This window comes from Cottoperca gobio, chromosome 21, assembly GCF_900634415.1.
Source record: "Cottoperca gobio chromosome 21, fCotGob3.1, whole genome shotgun sequence".
Lineage (NCBI taxonomy): Eukaryota > Metazoa > Chordata > Actinopteri > Perciformes > Bovichtidae > Cottoperca > Cottoperca gobio.
Genome location: NC_041375.1, coordinates 15,738,340 through 15,752,348, shown reverse-complemented (window position 1 = coordinate 15,752,348; position 14,009 = coordinate 15,738,340). Strand labels below are relative to the sequence as shown.

General features: G+C 41.3%; 2 protein-coding genes across 2 annotated transcripts; both read left to right on the top strand.

Moving 5' to 3' along the window:
• The first annotated feature begins 222 nt into the window (after positions 1–222).
• On the top strand, positions 223–12,185 carry gpr156 (G protein-coupled receptor 156). Its single transcript, XM_029458534.1, is given in 11 exon segments — positions 223–295; positions 3,527–3,679; positions 7,113–7,240; positions 7,335–7,470; positions 7,555–7,665; positions 8,176–8,301; positions 8,513–8,608; positions 8,749–8,985; positions 9,633–9,791; positions 10,379–10,744; positions 10,746–12,185. Coding segments are annotated over 11 exon segments (2,529 nt in total). The 5' UTR covers positions 223–283; the 3' UTR covers positions 11,751–12,185.
• Positions 4,635–6,866, top strand: LOC115026018 (zinc-binding protein A33-like). The gene is made up of 2 exons (XM_029458535.1): positions 4,635–4,677; positions 5,093–6,866. The coding sequence occupies exon 2, from the start codon at positions 5,095–5,097 to the stop codon at positions 6,748–6,750; it is 1,656 nt and encodes a 551-aa protein (XP_029314395.1). The 5' UTR covers positions 4,635–4,677; positions 5,093–5,094; the 3' UTR covers positions 6,751–6,866.
• Positions 12,186–14,009: the final 1,824 nt, after the last annotated feature.

The window sequence follows — 14,009 nt, the reverse complement described above, 5'->3', positions numbered from 1 at the left end:
AATTACAAGTGTGCAGCGATGGGACCTTTGTAGCTATGTTAGATAACATATTTTCCAGTCATTTATTTCCATGTTTTTACGGTAAAGTTTCTAAATCGTGCGCAATGGAGCCTGGAGCGGGACGACACGATGAGATCCTCCGTGCGCTTTGGAGACCGAGGTTTGCTCTTTTAAACTTTTCTTTTATGTTTTCTTTTTCTTTTTTGCTTTACTGGTCTACGTCTAAAAGTTTTCTCCAGCAATTTGATTGACACGTTTGATATTTTACCGTGGAACTGCATCGATGCAGCCGAAGGTGAGCACATGTTTTTACGCATCACTTCCACCAAACAGGATCGCTCAAATAAACAATTAATTAACTGCTGCTGATGGAGATCACGTATTTATATAGATAGTGAAAAATGTACAATTGGATGCTTCATACCATTAATAAGTCTACAATAGCCTATAACATCTTAATCTTCCATTATAATAATTATGTATTAATCATATTTACCATATAACATTCTCATTAGGGAACTATCACTAATATTTAACTAAACGCATTTTTTTTTTTTGCTTTAATGTTTAATTAAGCAGCGGTGCAGACTTCCCAATTCAGATCAAATATAATTTATGATTACATTTTGACAAATTGGTGTGACTAATATTGATCCATGGCTGTGAAATGTGGCCAGAACTGACGTGCGCCGGGCCTGAGGCGGGATTTCAGTGCCAGTAATTGCATTCTAACTCAGCTTAAAGAATACATTTATAAACGGATTATGGACTGAGGAGGAATGTTTCAATATTGGCCCCTGAACCGGGCTTTAGGCTACATCTGGCAGCGCCTGTGGTTACTCAGCTCTAATCTTAAAGGAGAAACAGAGAGACTGACAGGACGATGAATAGGCTTTACCTCATTTCTTTTATTAAAAGGTTTTATGGTAAAGGCCACGTAAAACTCAATTATGTGTCTCTGATCCCAGAGGTGTGTCAGAAATGGGTGAAATATTGCAGATAGTTCAATAAATTAAAGTAAAATGGGATTTAAAGAGAGGCCCAAGGGCAAGTGAAGGAGTGAAGCTAAACTGCAAACAAGTTAGGCCCGCCCTACATTTAAGCAAGACATTCAAGGCCACAGGTAGCTCAGGTATTACTTGCGGTTTAGCCTTCAGGACTTCACAAGACACTCCTCATGACTATTCTGAGTTGTCAAAACATGTCCATAAAACCTAACTCAGCCTGGGGAAGGGCCCTCTTCTCACTGCTTACACAGTGCCCCCACACCATGGCTGGATGTTGGCCGACCTTTGTTGACCCCTGCAAGGTGGCAGGATTTCTCCCAAACTGAAAGCAAGGGAGTTTTTTTTTATTTTTTAAAGAAGGCGGAAATGCCTCTCTCTGCCGGCTTTTCCTGCAGGAAGCAGCAGAACTGTGATCTAAACTTGGAAAGTGACGACAGGACATGAACAGGAACTCCAGACATTTCCTAGATATGCTGCCTAGTGGGCTTCATTGTTCTGTTTACACAATTCATTTCTGAAAATGTGTCACTGGGCTTCACTCAGTAACGTATGCCTACACCAAGGAAATCTTTCAAATCTTCATCTCATGTTATATAGTTTCAATCAAATAATAAAATGCTAATCAAAGACTTCCCTCACTGCTCTGTTTTGATTGAATCTCCAACTATCCCAGAGTGCTTTGGGTATCTTACTCATTCTACAGACAATGACGAGACGTGTTTTGTCTAATAACACGCTACTCATGTAAACACTCACCTGTCTGCCAATTTGTATCGATACAAGTGGTCCTAAATTTTCTCGACAACGTGTAGCTGAGTCATTGCAGCGTTCTGTGCTAGTTACAGCTCAGAGTATCAGGTGATACCATGCCTCATAATTAAATCTGCAACATGTCAGTGCAGCACGGTAGCTTCATAGAAATGCCTGTGGCAAGAGTGACAAACAGTTGTTTGGTGATGCTCTCCAAAGTTTACGTCTTTAGTCTCAAAAGCGTTACATAAACTGGCTGATTGCAGATTGTGTGGCTCTCAGTGAAAGTGTAAATGGTAGCTTTGGTATATTGCGATTGTTCCATTTTCTTTTGTTTCGCTCTGCCTTTCGCCATTCGCACAAATGTGTGTCCCAACAGAGTGTGTTCCTGTGTTGGCTGGTTCACCTCGGGAATGACGTAGTGCTAGTGGAAATTAAGGATAAGCAGAAACACAAAGGCTTCCTGTCACACAGGCCAAGTCGTGGCTTCTCAGTTTGTTCAGTGGTGGTAAATAATTGACACTTTATTTGTGGCATTTTATTCTTTATTCTATTCTTTTTCATCCTAAAATTAGTGTCTGTTAGGGTTTTTTGTCCTTATGATATAAAGCTTTTTCCTTGGTGTAATCTCAGTGTGGTGCAAAAGCACATAGATGCTCCCATCACTCTGCCTCTCAGAGGTTGCTGTCATAGCACCACACTGTGGTGGCTACGAGTCTTACAACTATTTTGTGAGACCTGGAAATATAACTAAGACATTTCGTCAACTGAGGGTTAACAAGGTCTATCTGCACTTTGATGAGTTTTGAGAAAAACGCATTTGAAAATTCAACAGTTCACAACGTGGACACTATAAAACCAATGTTGACATATCACATGCTGCACACTAGGTAGTGAAATTAAGACTATTTGGGCCAATTCAGTGTATTATGGGTAGAAACTAAACTAATTTTTTGCAGATAGACCTTTGTGGTTCCGAAATTGTTAGAAAACCAGAGTCCCAAGGGTCTATCTGACATTTCCACACCCGAAAATTGAAAGTTTAACCCTCAACTGTATTTTATGCAACTTAGCTTCATTTTAAGCTCTAAAAATGTTTACACAAGTTCCACGTGGCAAGAAACTTAAAAGTGAAAATTATATTAGCTATATAAGACTTTTTATTAAACTACTAATGATCTTAACTTGAACTACTAATGATCTTAACTTGAACTACTATCTACTAGATGACATACATATAAAACAGTCGGCAGCTAAATGTTTTGAATAAGTTATTCCTGTGATTAAAATGATCACGTGATTCATTTCCCTGCCCTGCTATTAGTTGTCAGCAGATAAACCTTTGTGATACTAAAATTATGCTTGAACATGTGGAGATAGACCTTTGTAGATCTCACTGACTCAGCAAATATATACAAAATATGCAGAAATTAGTGATGCAGATAGACCCGGTTAACTTTAAAGCCGTTTGAGACATAGACCTCAAATTTGTTCAATTTGTCAGATAGACCTTGTTAACCCTCAGTTGACGATTTCCCTGGGCTCCAGTGCCTTCTGTTTTAGCGCTCAGTGAGTGCTCTCTTTTTTAATAAGATATATATGTATATATATATATATATATATATATATATATATATATGTGCAGTAAAAATGTTACGACCAAAAAAGGGGACAAAGAATTTACGCATGAAGAGTTAGGTTCGTTTGATGAAGAGTTATTTTTTGAAATTGTAAAATCATATCTGTCATATTATCTGTTTGATCCTCAGGATGCGTGTGTGAAAGTGGACGGACTAGCGTCAGTCATGGAGCCTGAGCTGAACTGCAGCTCCCGGTGTGATTCCACACTCTGCTTCATCCACCCAGGAGTCCACAGACAGGAGGGCCTCGACATTCTGCAGAGACTATGCAGTCTCAGCACGGTAATCCCACACACACACACACACACACACACACACACACACACACACACACACACACACACACACACACACACACACACACACACACACATGTCCAACAATAGCAAGCACAGAAATATAGTGCACACATCTTAAGAATGCAAATGTAAACAGATATACATATATATATATACACTCACAAACATGTTGGCAGACTTACAGTAGCTTGATGAAATCCAGCATGGCTGACAACCAACAGAAGGTTTTGGTCCTCCAAAAGGTTAAAGGTTACATGTAGACACGTTAATTGAATATGTAGTCTCTTATTTTGACAGTGCTTGTAACAAACCAACCGCTTGTTTGACACAAAGCTGAATTACTTACAATATAATTAACATTTTTAAATGACCTTTAGTTATCGGTTGCAGTTTTTGTCAACACATCCACTGAGAGCTGCATCTAACGAGTATTTTCATTAACGATTAATCGGCAGATTATTTCCTAGATTTATCGATTAATCGTTTGATCTTTAAATGTCAGAAAATAGTAAAAAATATGTCCATCCCAGGATTTTCTGCCATCAATGCATTAAAAATTACTTTAACGATTTATCGATTATCAAAATAGTCGGCTAGTCGACAAATCCTTGCAGCTCTACAGTAGATGAACTTGAGCCTATGGCTTAAAAATGTTGGATTTTCCATTTTCCATAACCAAAAACACAGACACAAGTTAAAAACATTGAATAAAAACATACTAGAAATGTGTTATTTACCAAATGAGAAGTCAGTTCAATAGCAGAGTTCTGTAAATGTAATGCAGTTGGTCCAGTGAAGCTATGTTTAGTATCGCCTCAGTCACTGGTCACTTTAAGAGAAGAGTGAGCGGAGCCCAGCAACATGAGGCGGGCACAAGAAAGTCTAATGTGACTTCCCAAATAGAAACTAAAGTAGTAGAGCGACTGTGTCAGGGAACACAAACACTCTCCTATAGACTCCGTCCTACACCACATAAGCGAGGTAAGTTATCTTTTTGATTTGTTTCATGCTTTATGATGTTAATTTATTCTTCAGTCTCAAAGTGCAGATATCACCTTCACATAAGGGGAAGGGAACATCGTGCTTTCTTTGTTATGGTAATAGATAATGAGACAAGATTTTATTTTCATATACTGTTTCATTTTATTTGAATGTCCTCACAATTTCGTTGTATTATTGTTTGTTGAACTCGGTGGACATACAAACTGTAGCTGCAGCTAGAATGAAATATCTATATGAAATGTAACACCATGCATTTGTTACTATTCGTGGACGTAGTCAGCTCACCAGGCACAACTGTTTCTGAACCTAACAGTATAGTGGAAAAAAATGCAAGGACTGGAGCCAACTTCTTCCATAATATCCCACCTGCTTTTCTTTCTGGATGTGTTCCCAGATATGGCTACTGCTGGCAGTGTGCTGACTGAGGAGCAGCTTCTTTGCCCTATCTGTCTGGATTTGTTCAACCAACCGGTCTCCACTCCTTGTGGGCACAACTTCTGCAGGGATTGCATACAAGGATACTGGCAGAGCGCTAATCTGTCGCAGTGCCCAATGTGCAAGCAGAAGTTCTACAGGAGGCCTGACCTCAAAGTTAACATCTTCATATCCGATGTGGCTTCTCAGTTCAAGAAGTCATTGGAAAAGAAAGACGAAGATGAAGCCAGCACTGTGGACCAATATTCAGGCCATAAAGGAGAAGTTGCATGTGATGTGTGTGTTGGGAAAGGAGTCAAGGCTCTTAAATCATGCCTCAACTGTTTGGGCTCCTTCTGTGAGACCCACCTGGAGCCCCATCATGTTCTAGGCACATTCAAGAAACACCACCTGATCAACCCCATGATGAACATGCAAGACAGAGTGTGTAGGAAGCACGAGAAACTCCTGGACCGGTTCTGTAACACGGACCAGACTTATGTGTGCCAGATCTGCATTAAGAGAGACCACAATGCTCATCACACTGTACCTATAGAGGATGAGAGCAGAGACAGGAGAGCTCAAATTGGAAGAATAAATTCAGAGGTGGAGGAAATGATTCACAGCCGACTTGAGAAAATCAGCGAAATCAATCAAACCGTTCTGCTCAGCAGAGGAAACACAGAAAGAGAGATTGAAGAGAGTTTGCAAGTCTTCAACAATCTGCTCCACTTTGTCCAGAGAGGTCAAGCTGAGTTGATAGAGGTGATCGGTGCAAAGCAGAGGCAAGTTGAAGGCAGCGCCAGAGGACTCATCCTGGAGCTGGAGCAGGAGATCGACGAGCTGAGGCGGAGAAACGCTGAGCTGGAACAGCTCTCACGCACCGAAGACGATCTCTACCTTATCCAGAGTTTTCCAGCTTTCTCCACACTGCCAGCTACCAAAGACTGGTCTGACAGCTGCGTAGAAAGTGCTGTATATGTGGGCACAGTGAGGAGAGCAGTCAGAAGAGTAGCGTGTCAGCTGGAGGAGACAGTAAAGGCCGAGGTGAAGAGGCTGTGTGAGACCGAATTTCAAAGGGCTCAGCGGTGTACTGTGGATGTGACTCTGGACCCTGATACAGCTCATCCCAAACTGGTGCTGTCTGAAAACAAGAAACAGGTCTATCACGGTGACGTAGCGCTCAGACCCCCTGACGACTTGGAGAGATTTTACCCTGGTGTCAGCGTTTTGGCCAAGGAGGGTTTCTCCTCTGGCAGGTTGTACTATGAAGTCCAAGTGAAAGGCAAGACGGAGTGGGATATTGGAGTTGGGCTTCAATCTGTCAACAGAAAAGGAGGGAATACACTAAACCCTGAAACAGGCTACTGGGCCCTGGGGATGAGAAAAGACAAGAGCTACTGGGCCCTCAGCAGCACTCCTATCCGTGTGCCGCTGGTCGGGAAGCCCCAGAGAGTTGGGGTGTATGTAGATCTAGAGTGGGGGCAGGTTTCTTTCTACGACGTGGAATCTGCTTCTCACATCTACTCATTCACTGGCTACTCATTCAGTGAAAGAATTTTCCCCTACTTTAACCCTCGGCGTAATCATGCCGGGGTCAACTCTGCTCCGATGATCATCTCCCCTGTTAACGTCTGAAATCTGACATTTCACCTCTTCCTGGTGCTTGAATGCTTTCAATTATTTTCTAAAAATAATTTCTAATTTTTCAAATGAATGCTAACACAGGTCTAGCACGATGTTTCTGTTTGTCTCAATAAAGTGTGTTTGTTCATCTGAATCATGTGTACTTCTTTTTCTTTACTTTTCTGCCTATCATTTACAAAGTGAAGGCTTCAGAGCGCATAAACACAATAATTACACATGCATATGAGCTATACCTGTAATATTTCAGAATTGATTTTAACGGTTTGCATGTGCATGTGTGTGTGTGTGTGTGTGTGTGTGTGTGTGTGTGTGTGTGTGTGTGTGTGTGTGTGTGTGTGTGTGTGTGTGTGCAGATGGCAGTGGAGCTCCCAAGGCGGTCTCTCTCCCCAGTGTTAAGTGCTGTAGTGTGGATGCTGCTCTCCTGTGGCATCCTGCTGGCTTTCGGCTTCCTCCTCTTCACCCTGCGCTTCAAAAACAACAGGTAGACTACAGTGAAATACAGCTGTAAACATAAAGACATATTTACTCAATACACTGATCAATGATGTGTATGTTTGCTCATGTTTTATTATCAGGATAGTGAAGATGTCCAGTCCCAACCTGAATGTCCTGACTCTCTTTGGAAGTGTCCTCACCTACAGCAGCGGCTTCCTGTTTGCCGTTGGTGAACGATCACACTCACAAGATGGAGCATCCACAGCGGTGCTACAAGTAAGTCCCACAGTCTCCCTCAATCCTTTATTATATTGTTGGATAAATAATTGTTTGCTAAATATGCAGTGCTCTCTCCTACAGGCTCGGATGTGGACTCTTTGTGTCGGCAGTACCCTGGTGTTTGGCCCAATTTTGGGGAAGACGTGGAGACTGTACAGAGTGTTCACCCAGCGAGTTCCTGACAAGAGAGTGGTAGGTTCATGCTCCCCCGGCCTCCTGCTGGTCGTGTGTGTTTCCAACATCGACAAGCTTTTCTTGTCTTTGCTTTTGTTATCCAGTCGCTCCAGGATGTATTAATTACATTCTTTCAGAGGCTAGTTTATATTCACTTCTGATTTTCATAGCTTCCTTATTTTACATGTATTATGTATAATTCCTAAATAAAATCTTCTACTTATTAGCGGGATATCTAGAAATAATGTTAAGAGATAGCAGTACAATTTAAGCCCATGGTCCCAAAGTCATTGGCTTTTGGTGTGGTATTTTTTATTACATTTAGACTTCTCATCACTGCTGTCAATTAGATAAACAAATTCTGGCACATATTTAATACTCTTTAACTCTGATGAGAACAGTGTTGTTTAAACGTTAGTCTGTTTGCACAATTAAAGGCTGCAAATATATATAATCATTCAAATATTTTTTTAATTGTAACTAAACTTGTAACATTGAAGTGATTGGTGTCTTTACTTTCTGCGTCAGATAATCCGAGACATCCAGCTGATGGGCATGGTGGCTCTGTTGATCGTGGTGGACATGCTGGTTCTCACCGCCTGGAACCTCACCGACCCCATCAAGTGTTCGCGATCTGTCGGAGCTGTAGTCAAGGTAGAATTTATTGGTGAACACATGGTACTTAATTGCCAACAAAAAAATGTTCATCTGATTTGTTCATGTCAAATTATGATTGTTTTACATTTTTGTGAAATTGCAAGAAAATTTGATTTTGTGACAATTTGCAAGATCACAAACCCACTCATCCTCCTCTCTTAATGTAATGAATTATAAACATGTTGGTGTTGGTTTTTTCCTGACCTAGGTGGTGGAGAAAGACGTTTCCTACTCTTTGTCCCAGCTGGACTCCTGCTCCTCTGTGTACTCGGATCTATGGGTTATCCTTATTGCTGTTCAGAAGGTAAGCAATCTCTATTCTATTGAAATGCAGTTATAAGATAAATAGCTGCTTGAGTTCCTTCATTGTTATGGTGATAGGATATATTGATTTACATTTTCTGTTGTCCTTTGTCTTTACTTTGTCCTCACATTATTCCTCAGGGTTGTCTTCTCCTCTATGGGACTTATCTAGCTGGGCTGACCAGCAACGTCAGCCACCCTCCAGTCAACCAGTCTCCCACCATCATAACAGCCGTCACTTTGGTCACCCTGTTTTCCGCTGTGGCCGTTCCTGTTACCATGTTCCTGCAGGCTTGGCCCAACCTGGTCTACTGCACTGTAGCTGGAGCCATTTTCATCTGCACACTGGCTACCAACTGCATGCTGTTTGTGCCTCAGGTAAGAAAAAACAGCTCACGATACACATGCAAGATGCATGAAAGAAACAACAAAACAGTTTCTCGTTGCAAGTGCAGGATCTCTTCTTTTGTCTTTGATATCTCCTTGTTTCGGGTGATTACACTGGCACTGTTGGAGTATCTCTAAAACAGAAACGACGAGGGAGTGGGATTTTATTTTTAGGCAGCAGAACTGTCATCTAATCATAGGATACTACGTCTGAAAACCAGCGTTAAATAACATCAATCAGACAGGTAGAAACGGATGATGGATGACAGATGGATGACTTCCTCTCTTTGTTTTGGAAGAAGTAGTAAAATCTATGAGTAACTGTGGTGCCCACCCTTCTGTTCTCTATATGCGTATCAATTTGCCATGTCTATCAGTGGACTGTGACTCACACAAGAGATGTGAATGATTCAAAACTACGTAGGATGTTGCAAACAAGTTTATGACTGTCTAAGTGTCTGCCAGTGGGTTTGTGTCATTACAAAGGAATGCATCTTCAGTGGATAGGAAGGAAATAGTTGAACAGTGAGCAATACGCTCAAACACACCTGGTCAATAGATCCTGTGTCAAATGTTCCTGGTAACATGTGCTACTGGTGTGTGTGTGTAATGTACCATACCGTTTCACCATCGTCCAGCTGACCCAGTGGCGGCAGTTTGAAGAAGACCACAACAACCCAAGTCAGATGGCCAAGTATTTCAGCAGCCCCAGTAAGAGCCAGCCCTCGGTGTACAGCCAGGATGAGATGTATTACCTGCTTGGGGAAAACAACTCCATGAAAAAACTCCTTAATGAGGTACTCCATCACATTTGTTTTTTAACAAAATCTTCCATTCAATAAGAAAATATTGCAAGATATCCAATAGAATTATTTATAAGCCTCTTATGGACCTAGGTCATAATGTGATGATACAGATATTTGTTTCAATATATGATTCAATGCTTTTGTTGTGTTGTTTGTTGACTGGTTTTTTTTTTCTGTACGTCTGTCGACCACAATAGAAATATGAAATTTAGACTGTATTGTGTTTTAATCCTCAATTACTGGAACCAATCCTGAACAGAGTTATTCTGTAGTTTTTATCATCAAATAAATTCTATCAATTAATTTCTACAGACTTGTAGACTTGTCTATTAGCTGGAACTTGCACTTGACCATCAAATTGCAGTAGCATACATTGCAAATTGGCAAAATTCCAATATTTTTTTATTTCTAAAGAAATAACTAAATGTGGCTGACGGCTGTACATTAATTTTCTCAGCGCTTGACTGTGCTGTTTGTGTCGATTTAAAACATCCAAAGGTAGCAGACATGTGCAAACTTTCTTTAATGCTATTTTCTTTATGAGTGTTTAAGCTTGTGGTTTTTGTTACAATTTCCAGAGGAACGCTGCGATTGACAGTCTGCAGGAGCAGGTGAACAATGCCAAGGATAAACTCCTGCGACTCATGTCAGCCAGCCAGCCAGCCGAGGACATGGACTCTTCCAACACCAACCTCAACTCCTCCTCCACTCAGACCACAGAGCTTCAGTCTGACGGCCCTTCTTCTTCTTCTCTACCTCAAAGAGTCACTAAATCCCAACTTTCTCCACCCCATCTCTCCTCTCCCCTCACTGCAGCTGTTGTGACGCTGTCATCTGAGCCTCCCTATGCTCCAAGCTCCTCAACCCCCATTGCTGCTTCCTCTCCTCTCCATGGTGATATTTATAATAGTGAAAACTTAATAGGTGTTTCTACCACTGGCCTTTACAGGCAGAGATACAGCTGAGAGGGGAGCAGGGGAGGATCTTAAACAGCCTGTGTCCCTCCAGTCCCCTGGCTCACTCAGGACAGCAGAAGAGACAATTCACTTTGTCACTTCCCTACAATCTCCTAGAGGGTTAAACCCCTCTCAGGTTGAAACTTTCAACAATCAGAGTGGCCTAACATCCCAGCTCGGACCAAAAGCCAGACCGACTGGTTTTGTCAGCAGCGAGCAGTTGCAGGAGATCCTCCAGGAGCTGAGTGTGGATGCAGTCATGGAAATTGCACTTCGATCACCGGGTCAGATGTCTAGAAGGCCTTCTCAGCTAAAATTTACAGAATCCTCCGCACTTTCCCCTCTCTCACTGCGGACACCACGCTCATCTCATCCACCTGTTCTCTTCCGCTACCCCAGCATCTCCCCCTACGCGATGAGGAAGCGCCGGCCGCCCTTCCAATCCTCCAGAAGAGGGTTGGCCCCTCCCTGTGTCTACGTAGGCTCAGAGGCTGCTGGTTGTGTAAAGATAAGGGACAACTGTGAACACAAAAATCCAGGCAAGCACCCTGACGCGTTCACTGTGGATGGTACCCTCCTCCAGGTTCACAACACTGAACTCGATCTGGAGGAGGAGGAGGAGGAGGAGGAAGATGCAGAAGGGAATGAAGCGATAAGAAAGCGTCGGAGGCGTGTTTCAAGGTCCCACAGATGTTCAGTCTTGCCCTGCGCAGATCACACAACTCCACCTGATGTGGAAGCGGGTGTTGATAATGAGCAGCACCACAGACATATTAGAGACTCCTGTGGGTACTGGGACTCTGACTCTAGCAGTTCAACAGACTACTGTTACTACCACCGTCCGTACTGTGACTCCTGCCTGCAGCGAGGCTCTCTCCTGTCCTCAGACACCTCCTCAGACTCCTCTGACAGCGAGTACGAAGGCTACGCCAACCTGTACCGCTCCCCACACCCTGTGGTGTTCAAAGAAGACCTCAAACCCACCTTTGTATGAGCACAGATTTACTGCACTTTACATGTTCCATCCATTTCCACCACTTTAATTCATGTCCGAAGAAACTTCATAATTAGCTTTTAGGATACAGATAACTAGCATAAAGCTAATGTGCTTCTATAATGGGAGATCCTTTGACTGTAGCTGAATGTGTTTTCATTCCGTATGAAGCGTTGGTGTTCTTGAATCTTTCATCTTGGGACTGAGTGATTCTTTTATTAGATTTATGAAAACTTTTGCAGCTCACAAGCACACAATGCTGTCAACGTTTTAATATGACTATTTCTGCTGTCAGATGAAATCCCTTACTTTCCACAAATGTCTGACATTTAGAGTAACAAATAAAAAACTCAGAAATGCTTAATTAAAGGTTTTCACAGAACAGTTGAAAGGTGCACTATGTTTGGTATTGTGCAAATGCTGTATTTATTTTAATATTTAATTTTATTGTATTACATTGTCTTACACATTCCTTAAAGTGTTGTTTTGCCATTTTATTGTATGGTCTGCATTTTACTGTTTGAGTTTTGCTGTAATGCTTTCTACTACAGTACATTGTCTATACAATGGTCTTGTTGTCAGATACTTCTAATCTATAGCTGGTTTAAGTTATACCACTCCCACACAGACACAGCAACTGGAAAAAAAAACAGGTCACTGCTATTGCTTTGACACACTTAATTATTTTTTCAGTATTATTGTCCTGACTCATTAAGAGTATCTCATGTGCAAAGGTCACAGTTATCTGGAGTGTGTGTCTCACATGTGAAAGAAAGAATACCCTGATGCTCTTTGACTCGAAACTTTACACTACTTTAGGGTCATTCTGCATCTTTTCCTGTTCTCCTGTATACTGTGGGGAACAAGGAGCCACCACAACATTAACAACAGAAAGTGTAGAAACCACTGGCTTGATGTAGGCCTGGATTATCCTGCTTGGGGGCCACGGGGCAAATATTAGTCCCTATTAAGCCTCCACACCAAACCTCCCTGTTTTTCTACGCCTGTAACACTACCCTGCAGGTTTGCTATATGTCAGTTAGTTTTGGAGTTTTCACCATCCACACAGGCAAAAACAGAGCATCCCCTCTTTTTTTAAATGTCTCTTCCCTGTCTTGGTCTCTCTCTCTTACTCCCTCCCACTATCTCCTCTCTGTCTCTCTGTATTTCTTTCTTTCGCTAATGGGAAGATGTGTGTTTGCCGGAGGATGTGTTGCTATATGAAGGGAAAACGACGTCTCGTGTTACTTCTGCTCTGCTGCCTGTTTTTGAGATGCCACTGCTCTCTATTCTGCATATGAACCATTGAAGGGCAGCGTAGGAGAAATTCCCTTTGATATAGAGCATAACAGAGTATAAATAAACCACACAAAAAACAGACTACCAGCATCACTGTGAAGGAGGAAATACTTTCCAAGTGACCTGCATTCTGTTCAAGATGAGGAATACTGACATGAATTGTGGTAATAAAATGAATCACATTTCTTTCTCAAAATAACACGATAGTCCATGGCTATTTACTACATTCTTCAATATTTATTACAAAATGAATAATAGAGGAAGATTAATTTCCCCTCAGGCACCATTTATTTTGGGTTTATAAATTGTAACTAATGTTTAATAAATGTTTTATTAATGCTTTGCTGTTCAGTTAAAAGCCATCATTAATTAAGACATTTTTTTGGGTTGCCAGATTCTTAAAAATCACTTTGACTAATTGGACTTTATGACCATTTCCCTTGATATAAGGGTTTCAGTGGATCCGGATCAAGGTTAATTCATTAACAACTACTACAAAACTACAGGAATTTTGAATATTTGGGCTATTTTGCTTCCACAATAAATCTTGAAAAACATGTGGAAAGAAAACATCCAAAATACACATTCAGGTGTTCACAGGAACGAGAGATTCTGTTTCAGCACCCTGCATAGGCAGATAAAATAAACAAATGAAGCATTATTAAAGATAATGCACCAATGCACTTTATTTACAAAGGAAGATATATAGTTATGAACATATATCACTGCAACATGTAGGCCCGATATCACTGCAAGTAGGGATACAAATAAATGGTTGTCGGTGGAAATAAGGGTAGTGCAAAGGTAGTGATGTGAAAAATGATTTATTTACCATTTATAGAGCAATTAGTTGCAATTTAGTGCACTTTGCTCTTTATAAAGGGCACCATACTAGAAAAGCATCAACGATAAAGATGTGGAGGTGAAATTATTAACCTGGATAAAACGTTGTAGTGACAA

What these genes read in the sequence shown, in the direction of transcription:
- LOC115026018 (XM_029458535.1), top strand. Translation starts at nt 5,095, where the DNA reads ATGGCTACTGCTGGCAGTGTGCTGACTGAGGAGCAGCTTCTTTGCCCT.